This window comes from Lipotes vexillifer, unplaced genomic scaffold (assembly GCF_000442215.2).
Source record: "Lipotes vexillifer unplaced genomic scaffold, Lipotes_vexillifer_v1.1 scaffold691, whole genome shotgun sequence".
Taxonomy (NCBI): Eukaryota; Metazoa; Chordata; class Mammalia; order Artiodactyla; family Lipotidae; genus Lipotes; species Lipotes vexillifer.
The window spans coordinates 96,374-108,645 of NW_006788040.1; the positions used below are offsets into that span (position 1 = coordinate 96,374).

Consider the following 12,272-nt stretch of genomic DNA (forward strand, 5'->3'; position numbering starts at 1 on the left):
CCCCCCCCCCCCCCCCCCAAGGAGAGCTGATTTATCAGAGAGGCCAGTGCCCTGTGGCTGCCTTCCCTGACAGCTCTCTCCACAGGGCCTCATCCAACAAACAATTTGTAGGCTCTTGCTGGGGGCCAGGCTGGGTGCTGAGTGTCTTACTTATTTGGGGCATATCCACGTTAGCCTGTCGTGGCCCTGCACGTGCCAGGGCAACAGATGCTAGCTGCACCCACCCACACCCTCTGTGCAGGCAGCTCCACTGCCAGCTGCCAGCCTTAGTGTCTCCTTGCCTAAGGGTTTCTCCAGCCACCAGGGTTCCTTCTGCCCTGGTGGGTGGGTGGGGTGGATTACAATCAGTGCCTCCCTGGAGCAGCCCTCAGCCAGTGCCCGGTAGGAGCTGGTGTATAAATGCCCCAGCTCCCTCACCCCTCAGGTGAGAACACTCTGAAATGTGTGTTCTGCACATGTCCTAGAGGTCCCCCTCGAGATCAAGCATCAGGTGCGCATGATGGTAACTGACGCGGTGACCAGTTTGTTACCCTCTTCGCCTTCCCCTCCTGTGTCCTTTCACTTCTCCCCTACCTGTGCTTCTTGGGAACATCTCCCAACTTGCACTTGAATCCTTGTCTGCCTTCAAGGAAACCCCAACCAAGACAGTGTATTTAGAACAGGGCTTCTCAATCTTAGCACCACTGACATTTCGGATGGAATAATTCTTTGTGGTTGGGGGCTGTCCTATGCGCTGTAGGGTGTTGAGCAGCATCCCTGGTCTCCACTCACTAGGTGCCAAGTAGTAAATCTGCCCCCACCACCAGCACCACGTTGTGACAACCAGAAATGTCTCCAGACACTGCCAAGTGTCCTCTGGGGGCCAAATTGCCCCCGGATGAGAACTGCTCGTTTAGAGAAAAGAACACATTACTACTTTCAAGTCTGCCACTGCAATGTGGCCAAGTGACTGGCCCTGTCCAGGCCTCATTTCCTCATCTGTAGAACTGGGATAACAGCAGTCCCCACCCGCGATCATATTCTTAGAAGTCAGCTCAATGATACATCACACACCTAATATGACAGATGCCCTGTGAGCAATGGTGGGTCTCATGTACTTAAGTGCCACTGTGTGCCGAGCCCACTTCTGTGCTCTCTCCATGTCTTAATTCACTTAATTCTCACCACAGCCCTCCAAGGCAGGTACCATTGTCATCACCATCCCCCCTTGTTCAAAGGAGGAAACTGAGGCACAGAAAGGTTAAAAAACTGGTCCAGGGTTGCCCAGCTAATCCTTGGCATGGCTGACATTTGAACCCACATGGTCTGGCTCCAGAGCTTGTGCTTCTTACATCCACTCCATGCAGATTGTTTTGATGGGAGGGTGGGGGAGGGCATTGTGGTTTCACTCCCTTCATCCTCGAGGTCAGGTTCAACCCCCATGGAAATGGTGACCCCCATCCTTGATTGATTTTCTCAGGACCCTGAGCGTCACAGAGTTTACAAAACAGTCATGTTATGATCTTCATCTGTAAGATCTGTAAAGTCCTTTCTGAGGAAGTGCCTAAATCTGAAATCAGCAAACCCCTTCTTGTGGGCCAAATTCAGCCCACTGCTTGTTTTTGTAAATAAAGTTTTATTGGAACACGGCCACACCCATCCATTTACATATGGTCTGTGGTTGCTTGAAAAGCCACAGCCGCAGAGTTGACTAGTTGGGGCAGAGACCACATGGCCCACGAAGCCAAAAATATTTACTGGCTGTTTTTTTGCAGAAAAAGTATACAGATGCCTGCCTTAAATGATAAGAGAGAAGAGTTTCCCTTCCCTGTGGGAGGGAAGATGTGGCCACAGATGGTTCTAAACTCCCTTTCCGTGTCTTCTCACCCCTGTCTCCACCACCTGGTTCTGTGCCTGCTTCTTGTGCACAGAGGAGGCAAAGACAAGTTCTCAAGCATTTAGGTGGGTTCACAGAGAAGGGCATTTCCAGACCCCTCTGTTGCCAAGATGGTCTCTGTACTGTCTGGCATGGGAGGTGTGAGCCGCATATGGTCCTGAGCACTTGAAATGGGGCTAGTCCAAATTGGAAGTGTACAATGCACACTGGATTTTGAAGATTTTGTACCAAGAAAAAGAACGTAAAATATCTCATTAATTATTTTATATTAATTCTGTGTGAAAATGATAACATTTGGTGAGACTTCCCTGGCGGTCCAGTGGTTAAGACTCTGCACTTCCACTGCAGGGGGTGCGGGTTCGATCCCTGGTCAACCCTGGTCGGGGAACTAAGACCCCACATGGCACGCCATGCGGCCAAAAAAAAAAAAAAAAAAAAGAAGATAACATTTGGAGTTTATTGGGTTAAACAGTACATATTGCTGATTGATTTCATCTGTTTCTTCTTACCCTTTTAGTGTGGCTACTAGGAAATTTAAAATTATGCTTGTACCTCACATTGGATTTGTATTGGACAGCACCTGCCCAGTGCAGGGTTTCTCAGCCTTGGTACTGTTGACATTTTGGGCTGAATAACAGTTTGTGGGTGGAGGAGGGAACAGTCTTATATGTTATATAGGATGTTGAGCAGCATCCCTACCCACTAGATGCTAGTAACATCTAGCTAACTCTCAAGTCACAACAAAATGCCTCCAGACATCACCATGTGTCCCTTGGGAGGCCAACATCACCCCAGTTGAGAACCGCTGGTCTAGGGCAAGGATGGTTTGGGGAGACAACAGCCCGTAGGAAAACAGCTGAGAGAGTATGAATAGGATCTCGGGGTCTGATCCTCTAGGTTGGAATCCCGGCTCCACCACTTATTAGCTGAGTAGTCTTGAGCATGCTGCTTGAACTCTCTGTGCCTCAGTCTTCTAATCTATAAAAGGGGATAATGATAGGACTTGAGCTCGGGAAGTGACAGCTCTTCTTAGTGGGAAGAGAAGGGGGGACTTTAGTCAAAATGGTGAGGCTTTGAGTAAGTTGTGTCACCATTCTGAGCCTCACTTTTCTCTTCTGCAAAATAGGGGGGAAAAAAATGCAGCCCTTACAGGGTCGTTAGGGATAAGGCAATCCCCTGCATATAGTAGGGGATGTGCACCCAGCACAGAGTAGGCGCTTTATAGGTAACAGCATTCTTTCTTCCTCTGATCAAACACAATCCATGGGAACTAAGTGGAACAGGACAGGGGAAGGTTTCAAGCCCCAGGGAATTGGTTCTTCTTGCCTTTTCAGTGTTCTGGTCACGGCAGACCTTCCATTTCACCAGGGCTTTTTATTTTGCCTCTTAAGTTGCTTCCACTGCTGTGGGCGGCACTTTCCCTGTCTCCGTGGGCCCTGCCTGGATGGTGGTTCCTGCGGGACGGTCCGCGTTAGTGGTGGCCAGGGGAAGTCGGTGGGCGCAGACCAAATGGGACACCACCCTCCCCACATCAAGCCCGAAGCCGCAGCCCCCCAGTAATGTCTGAGCTCCCCTCACCCCTGGGGCTGCGTGCCAGCCACCTCTGCCATGTTGTCATTTTGAGTCTTGGTCCCGGGGGAGGTGGAGGCAGGAGAAATATTGATGCCGTCACACTGTCCTACCTCCGTGCTGCAGGACGCAGCTTGGAGTGTTGCGGGTTCTGTAGCAGAGGGATCCATTGATGATGTCTGCAGGGTGTGAGAGGCTGGGGGTGGAGGCACGCTTGCCACATCTGCGTGAAACTGATCAGTGCTTCCCTGAGATTGGCTGAGAACTGGGGCTTTTTCTAGAACATTTTACAGGGGCCTACTGGTCTTGTCCGGCTCATTGGTGAGTCTATTGTGAGGAGTAGGGCAACAAGCCACTTTTGGTGGCCTCAAGAACCTCATTCTGTAGGCAGCTTTCTATTCTGTCAGTGGGTGGGGGCAGACGCTGTCAGCTACGGATCTGTGGTGACTAGGGGGGCCGGATCCACAGCTCCCCCTCTCCTTAGAGCCCAAGGGAAGAGGCCAGGTATTACCAGTCATCCTTGAGGAGGCATGGCTCATGGGGCAAATGAGTACCCCTCTTAATTTCCTAAAACAGGGTTTGGCAGACTATGGCCCACAAGCCAAATCCAGTCTCATTCTGTATAGCTCATGAACTAAGAATGGTGTTTACATTTTTTTTAAATCGAAAAAAAATCAAAAGAAGAATAGTGTTTTGTGACATGTGAAAATGATATGAAATTCACATTATAGTGTCCACAAACGAAGTTTTATTAGAACATACCCATGCTCATTTGTTTGCCTATTGTTTTTGGCTGCTTTTGCATTACAGCAGCAGAGTCAAGTGGTTATGATAGTGGCTTGCAAACCCTAAAATATTTTCTACCTGGCCCTTTACAGAAAATATTTACCGAGCCCTGTCCTAGAGAAAACAACTTTTTTGCACCAAGAGGCCAGGAAATTAACTGTAGAAATTCTAATGCCTGGGTCACCAGTATGTTTGTTCTGCAGCATTACAGATGCTGCGGTTTCCATGGAGCTGGGAAAGAAAACAGTAAGGGAAACTATAAGTGCTGTATCCTTGGGAGCAATTGATCAGGAACCACCAGTGTCCAAGAGTTAGGAGATCATTTGCGCGCTCTTGGTTCTCAGATGTGGCTGCTACCTCAAAACTCTTTTTGAAACACGGACTCAAGGGCTGTATCTCCAGGATACAGCCTGCATATAGTAGCACCTACTTTAATTCAGTAGGTCAGGGGTGGGATACAGGCATGTGGCTTTTCAACATGCCCCCTCAACATGATTCTGGAGGGTTGCCAACCTATTTGAGGCTCTCTTGGTAGAGCAGCTACCAAGGACCATGGACAGTGCAGGCACCCTCATCAGTGGGGACCCCACTGGGTCCCCTTGCTGTTGGGTGCCCTGCCTCACCTGTTGAGTCAGGCTTCCTTACATCTCACCACCAGGAGCTCCCCATGAGACCTACCTCTGGGGACTTGAGGCCATCAGCCTTCCCCAGACGTCCCCAGCAGGCTCCCCTGTCCTCCTATGAGGACAACTGAATGACAACATGGTGAGGCTTGGCCTCCTGCTCGGGGATTAGGCCTGTTTCCTTGGCTCTGATCTCTTTCTGTCTGTTATCCTTCTGTCTCTTCAGCTTTCATCGGCTCTGCCCATCTGCTGGGGGCCCGAAATCTTGGTGGTGGCTTTCATTGGCTCCCCCGGGCTGGCTCTGATCTCTTTCTGTCTGTTATCCTTCTGTCTCTTCAGCTTTCATCGGCTCTGCCCATCTGCTGGGGGCCCGAAATCTTGGTGGTGGCTTTCATTGGCTCGGATGGCCTCAAGGACCTGGTTTGGGGTCCCTGTCTCCTGCTGTGACATTCAGGGGCTTTCCCTATCCCTGTGCTGGTCTGGGGGTGAGCTGCTTGCTTTGGGGTGAGGTTTCTGTGACCCACATAGGCTTAACCGTGGCTCTTCCTCTGCCCCTTCTACCCACCACAGTCCCCCAGGACCTGATGGATATCTCCGTGAGCAACCTGCCATCCCTATGGCAACCCAGCCCAAGGAAATCTTCCTGTTCACAGAGCGGCTCAGCTGATGGTGGCTCAACCAATGGCTGCAACCATGAGAGGTATGAGGGGCTTGGACTGTGGATGGAGGTAACGGAAGGATTTACCAAAGATTTGCAGATGCCCATTTCTTGCCTTGCTTTGAATTCAGAGGAGTGAACACAGGCTATAGAATCGTCCATGTCTGGGTTAAATCCTAGCCATGTGAAGTCCTAGCTGTTGGAGCTTCCTTACATATATCGGTCAGGATAAACAAGATTATGACTCTGTAACAAACAATCCTAAGATCTCAGTGGCTTATTACAATAAAGGATTGCCCATCGTGCATATTCATGCTGTGTGTCTATCCTGGGTCACCTGGGGGCTCTGGTTTCTCCACATTAAAGGGCCTGGCAGATGGAGCCACCACCATCTTGAATATTGCGAATCACGGTGACTGAGGGAAATGGAGCTCTGGATGGGGTTTAACCAGTGGTTAAATGCTGCAGCCCGAGTGCAGCACTTACATTTTCACTCACACCTCTTTGGCCCCACCAACAAGGGACCAGGAAGTGCGTCCTACCACACTCCTGGAAGGCAGAAGCTGGAAATATTACTTAATGACAACCAAACATGCCTCAGTTTGCTCTTCCAACAAGTGGGGATACTAATGCTTACGTTATGTAGCTGTTGTAAGGACAAATCACATAATGGTTTAAAGTGGCCAGCATGTGTACCTGGCACATGGTGATGTTCAATAAATGACACTTTTTAATTTATTGCATAAAGTTAAATCCCCAGATCATCTCTCTCCTTGCCCACAGGGCTTTGTCTCCTTGGAACTACGCAGCCCATTCCTGAGGCTGGTCATGTTTCCCATTGACTCCGCCTGGCCTGGCCTGGGAGAATGGAATTCTTTTTTTCTTGCTGGGCATCTGTCCCAGTGGGTGGTCCAGTCTTCAGTCATGGGCGTGTAAATGGGGGCCAGCATCAGATAAAGCCATATACTTACTTCCTGGCTTTCAGGGTGTGGTCTCTGGGCCAGCAGCACCATCACCCGAGCAGATTCTCTGTCCTTCACGCCAGACCTACTGAAGCTGAATCTGCATTTAACAAGGTCCCAAGATCGTGTGTGTACTTTTAAGCTTGAGAAGACCTGAAATGACCAGAGATTCTCACATTTTCATAGGCATCAGAATCACTTTGGGCATCACGTGCTGCTTCCTGGACCACTTACTGGAGATCATGACTTAGTCGGTCTGTGCAGGACCTAGGAATCCACATGCTGGAGAAACCCCAAGTGATTCTGTGGCTGATGGTGCATGGACAATTGACCTAACCTAGTACCTCTCATAGTATCTGCTTAGGGATACTATGGGAACTCACCACCTTGCAGACAGCCAAGGCCACTGTGGGGCAGCTGTCAGTGTGATGCTGTCCTTATGTAACCCGAGGAAGCCAAGCCTCACCAGCCTGAGGGCACAAAGAGGGTGACTTTAATGTTTAATGCCTCCACGTGCATAACTGGAGGACTTCAGCCATGCCTCCTTCCCAGTCTCGCTGGGTTTTTAACGGGTATAATATTCCTCCACTCTGTTTTCTCCGAGAATGCACAACGCCACCTTCAGCAGTCCTGTTTTCTCCATCAATTCTGAGGCCTTCTTTCAGCCAAAACATTCCCCCCCCCCCCCCCCCCCGCAAATTCCCATGCAAGGAGAAGCTCTGAGGCATTACCTCCTTTGCAGTCAGCCAGAGTCCGAATCGCAGTCTGGCTCCACTTTGGTTCAGCTGGGTCACTTTAGAAGTCAGACACATGGCTATGGCTGATTCATTTTGTTGTGCAGTGGAGGCTAACACAACATTGAAAAGCAGCCATACTCCAATCAAAAAATAAAAAGATGTCAAAACACTTTCTGCTGGTGAAAGAAACCCACTTCAAACTGGTGCAAATGAAAATCTCTTGATAGAACTGAGACATCCAGAGGTATGGTGGCTTCAGGCATGGCTGGATCGAGATGCTGCATAGAGGGATGTCTGTTTCTTTGGCTCTTGGCTCTGCTTGTGTCTATGATGATTTCATTCTCAAGCTGGCCCTTCTTGTGCAGTAGTAAAAATGGATCCCAGCAGATGCTGCCCTACATCCCACTGGCTTAGGAACTCAAGCAGAGAAAAGAGTGTCTGTTTTCTAGTAGTTCCTGGAACAAAAGTTCCAGGGCTGATTTTCATTGGCCCAGGTTGGATCATGTGACAACCCCCCCACCCCCGCGCACCCCAACCCAATAACTGTGACTCCAAGCTGAGTCATGTACTGGGTAGAATCAGGTCTACCCAAACCATAGGGACAGAGCTGGGGAGGAGGTAACTCTGAAGCTGATAGCAGAAGAAGGGGCAGTGATGCTATGTAGATAGAAACAATAACACCCCCAGTCTACTTGACTGGCTGGTTTTAATCTGCTCCCTAGAGATAACGAGTCATGCTCCTCTCCAGCAAACCTGGGCTATGTGTGGATCTGTACTAAGTGCCTTCCTTTTCCTTCCTTCCTTCCTACAGGGCTCCCCTGAAGCTTCTCTGTGACAATATGAAGTACCAGATTCTTTCCAGAGCCTTCTATGGATGTGCGTATTGGCCCTGTTTGCCATTGTGGTCTCCAGGGAGCATTTATTCAGTGCCTACTGCATGCCAGCAATATCAGGGGAAGGAGCCTGACTCCTATTTCCTAGGTGTCTAGTTTTGGTGAAGTTACATTAACCTTTCTTAGCCTCAATTTCCTCATTTACAGATTGGACATAAAATTTCTCCCTTGGTCCTAAGGGGAGGCAGTGAACACTTGCTGGAAGGGGTTTGGTTTAATCACCATTGCATCTCCAGTGCCCACCTTAGAGGGTTTGTTTTCAGGATTGAATGGAAAGCATGTATAAAGCCCCTAGCACCTGGCATTGTGTGCAGTCGGTGCTCAGTAAGTGTCAGTCCCCTTCTCCTATAGACAGAAGCAGAAGAGTAAGATGGCCTGATCCCTTCCCCAAAACTTAAAAACTAAGTTCACAATACAGGTGCTCTGATTATTTCCAATTAACAGATGAGGAAACTGAGGCACAGAGAGGCAAAGTGACTTGCCCAAGGTTACACGGCTAATAAGCAACAGAGCTGGGACTCAAACCCAGGCCTGCCTGGTGGCAAAGCCTCTGTTTTTTTCCACTCTGCTATTTTGATTCTTAGCAGGTTTTATTTCCCCTGCCTCACAGCCTAGATGGGGGAGATAAAATGTGTATATTTTCAGGGATTCTAGGAAAGTGTTAGTACATCCTGCTTGGGCCTGCGAAAAAACAGTGCAGGTCGTATCGGCCTGGAGAAACAGGGAAAGCATGAGCTCCCCAAGATCAAGGGTTTTGCCTGTTCTGTTACTACCCATCCCTAGTGCCTAACGCAGGGCCTGGCGTGAAGAAGGCATTGGGTGAGTATTTATGGAACCACAATGGAAGAGCTTCCTGGTAGAAGGGTTGGGGGTCGAGATGGGTCTTGATGTCATCACATGGTGTGGCTCCTCCCTGATGGTGGTTGAGAGCCCAGGTTCTGGAGCCAGACAGTCTGCATTCAAATCCCAGCTCAACACCTAGCCACGTGACCTGGGCAAGTGATGCACGCAGACTGTGCCTCAGTTTCCCCACCTATAAGATGGGCGTAGTAAGAATGCCTGCTTCATAGGGCTGTAGTGAGAATCAACTAAGTTATGTAGGCTCTGGGAACAGCTCCCTGGAACAGAGTGTGCTGTATAAATTGTAGCTATTATATCATCCTCATCGTAATCATCATGATTACCCCTGTTGTTGGTAGGGGTGAGTCCTCAGGCTCCAGATGGTCCAGAGTCCCCTCTGGGACTCGAGGATGAGTTGGGGGTCAGTAGCCAGAAGGAACGGGCATGGTCAAAGCGCACATAGGCCAGCACCAGCTGAGTGCTTCCTGTGGACCCGGCACCCAGGGTGGAGCAGATGAAGCGGGGCAAGTTGGTGCGAATTGCTCGAAGGGCCAGGGCCATCTTTGAAAGCAAACCAGTGCCCTCAGCATCTCCCCAGCTACTGACTGGCCAGGGCCTTCTTTATCCAGCTGAAGTTTGAACGAGTCATCCCCTGTCTCCCATTCTCTTCTCTTGGTATGGATTGGAGGCACCCCAGGGCACAGCGAGCCCGTGGAGTCACTGGCCTCTTCCTGCCTCCAGCCTGTGAATTAAGTGCCTTGGTTTCCAGCAGAGGAGGTGCTGGGGCTGAGAAAGGTGACGTGACTTCCCCAGGGTCACAGGGCTGTTAAGCTGTTAAGCCAGCAAGTGACTCTGCCTCTCCGAGCCTCACCTTCCTTATCTGGAAAAGGAGGATGATGACAGTTTGCTGGTCACGAGGGTTCAATCAGATTGCGAGTAGTACAGTACTTTGGAGACTCCGTGAGACAAGGCAGGGGGTGTTGGATGGTGGACAATGACACTTTTCATTCCTCCCCGGCAGGGCTTGCCTACTGCAGACACCTGTCCACTGTGAGGACCCACCTGTCAGCCCTGGTCAATCACATGATCGTGTCCCCGGACTTGCCCTGCGATGCTGGACACGGGCTGACGGCCGAGATCTGGGAGCAGTACCTGCAGGACAGCACAGTAAGGCTTGGCCTGGCTCGGCCTGCCGTGGGGCAGAGACTTTGGGGGAACAGAGACTATGGGGGGGACCTCTTATCATCTGAGGAATAGACCCACCTGCGTGGGGACTCAGGTGTTGTGACATCCTTGGGTTCTCCATACACAAATTGAAGGTCCCCTCCTCGAGAGTTCCAGCACCCACAGCCTGCTTCTGCCCATTGGGGTGAGGATCAGGGAGGGTGGAAAATACATATGTTTGCCTGGCAGGAGTAAAGAATGAGTCAGTCAGTAAGCATTTATTAAGCATCAGCTGTATGCTCGGTCCTGTATGATGTGCTGTGACTTCCCGGCCAGAAGAATTTACAGTCCAGTTGGCTACTTAGAATGATGAGAGTAGCTAAGTTAGAGGGAGGCAGCTGGACCAAGGAAACCCCACCACTACATGAAACCCTTTTCTCTCATCTTTGTCTTAGGGCTCGAGAATTCTACCATTAGCTATTTCGCCTGGAGATAGATTTCTAAGATTTTCTTATTAGAATACAAATATTCCTGGAAGGGAAATGTTTATGTGTGAAAAGAGTTTCATGGAGAAATAATTTGGGAAACAAGCTTAAACAGCTTTCTGTATCCTGCAGGACTTGTCAGAGCCTTGGCTATGCTGATATGCTTGTCACACTCAGGAAATTGGGGGAGTGTGGGAGAGCATATGGAACGTTCCTTCCAATGTATGTGGCCGCAGGGACCTTCCTTGGAAAAGTACCACCTATGGTGGAAGGCAGAATCCACTCTAAGAAGTACTGGTTTGCTGCCAAGTGCAGGCTCTCAGAGGAGATACCCATTTCCTCCACGCTGGGTAAATGCGGTGGCTCCGTCAGCTGCGTCCCTCCTCCCTGGGGAGGGCCAAGCTGGTGAGCACCTGGCTCAGCCTGGCTTCCCCACGTTGGGGGAAGGTGCTATTCTGTATATTAATCTGGGGATGCCAGGAGACTCAGTGGGAAAAACAAACTGATTCCCAAACCTGGACAAGCAGAAGGGTGGTTTTCTTTTTCTGCCGGAAAGAGTTGTTTTTCTAAATTACAGGAGGAATGCCTTCTTACTGTAACAATTCAAAGAATGCAGAACACAGGTGTACAGAATTTTTTTTAAGTTTTTAAATATGATCTCTCTGCTGCACCCCCCTAGTTCTGATACCCTGAATTAATGAATATTATCAGTTTGGTGTAGACCCTGTTATACATTTCCCATACTTATACATCCACAGATATGTCTATATAGATAAAACTGAAACTCATTTTTTTAATGAGGTAACATTATATTTTAAGTGACAACTTACTTTTATATCAAAGGCATCTTTCAGATCTCTAAGTAAAATATTACACGTTAGAACCTTAGCACCTTATATGTGGGTGGACCATAATTTAGTCAAATCTTCCTCTAATGATGGACATCTGGGCTGTTCCTTTTTCTTCTTTTAAAAATTATTTCAAACAGTGCTGCAGTCAACATCTTTATAAGCATATACCTTTCTGTACTAGTTCTCTTATTTTGAGGGTAGAGTCCTAGAAATGTAACTGTTTGATGTCCATTTTAAATTTAAATAGATATGCCAGCTTACCTTTCTTGAAAGGTTATAGTGTTCATAACCCCTGGCAGTCTGTGAGAGTGAGTGCACATTTCCTGAGGAATTCGAAAGATGTATAGACTTCTGGGCTCCACTCCGGGGGCTCCAGCTTTACTGATTGAACACCTGTAAGAGTGGAGCCCAAGAATTTGTATTTTGAAAGTTCCCCTTCCCCAGGGAATTCCCTGGCAGTCCAGTGGTTGGGACTCCATGCTTTCACTGCCAAAGGCCCGGGTTCGATGCCTGGTCAGGGAACTAAGATCCCATGGGCTGTGCATTGCGGCCAAAAAGAAAGAAAAGAAAAGAAAGTTCCCCAAATGCTCCTCACAATCTCCCCAGTTTGGGAGGCAGTATCCTAAGGACAAATTGGCTGAAACAATAAATAGTCAAAAATGAATATTTTTCATCTAACACTCCTCCAACCCTTTCACAATCTGCTTGGTTGCATTGTTGTGTCAGGGTGGACTGCACTGCAGTAACACATAGTCCCCGCTATTTTAGTTGCTTGACACCATAGAGGTGTATTTATTCCTCACTTAACAGTCCTGGGTGGGCATTCCT

General features: G+C 49.0%; 1 protein-coding gene across 4 annotated transcripts in view; it reads left to right on the forward strand.

Annotated features, from left to right (window-relative positions):
• Nucleotides 1-12,272, forward strand: part of SGSM1 (small G protein signaling modulator 1) — a 53,343-nt gene that overhangs the window by 20,062 nt on the left and 21,009 nt on the right. For 2 of the 4 annotated variants that reach the window (XM_007461125.1, XM_007461127.1), the window contains 4 exons: nt 3,268-3,432; nt 5,425-5,554; nt 8,023-8,087; nt 9,966-10,111. In XM_007461125.1, the coding sequence (XP_007461187.1) occupies nt 3,268-3,432; nt 5,425-5,554; nt 8,023-8,087; nt 9,966-10,111 (506 nt within the window). The remainder of the gene's footprint in view (nt 1-3,267; nt 3,433-5,424; nt 5,555-8,022; nt 8,088-9,965; nt 10,112-12,272) is intronic. The other 2 variants (XM_007461126.1, XM_007461128.1) reach the window with 1 other exon arrangement.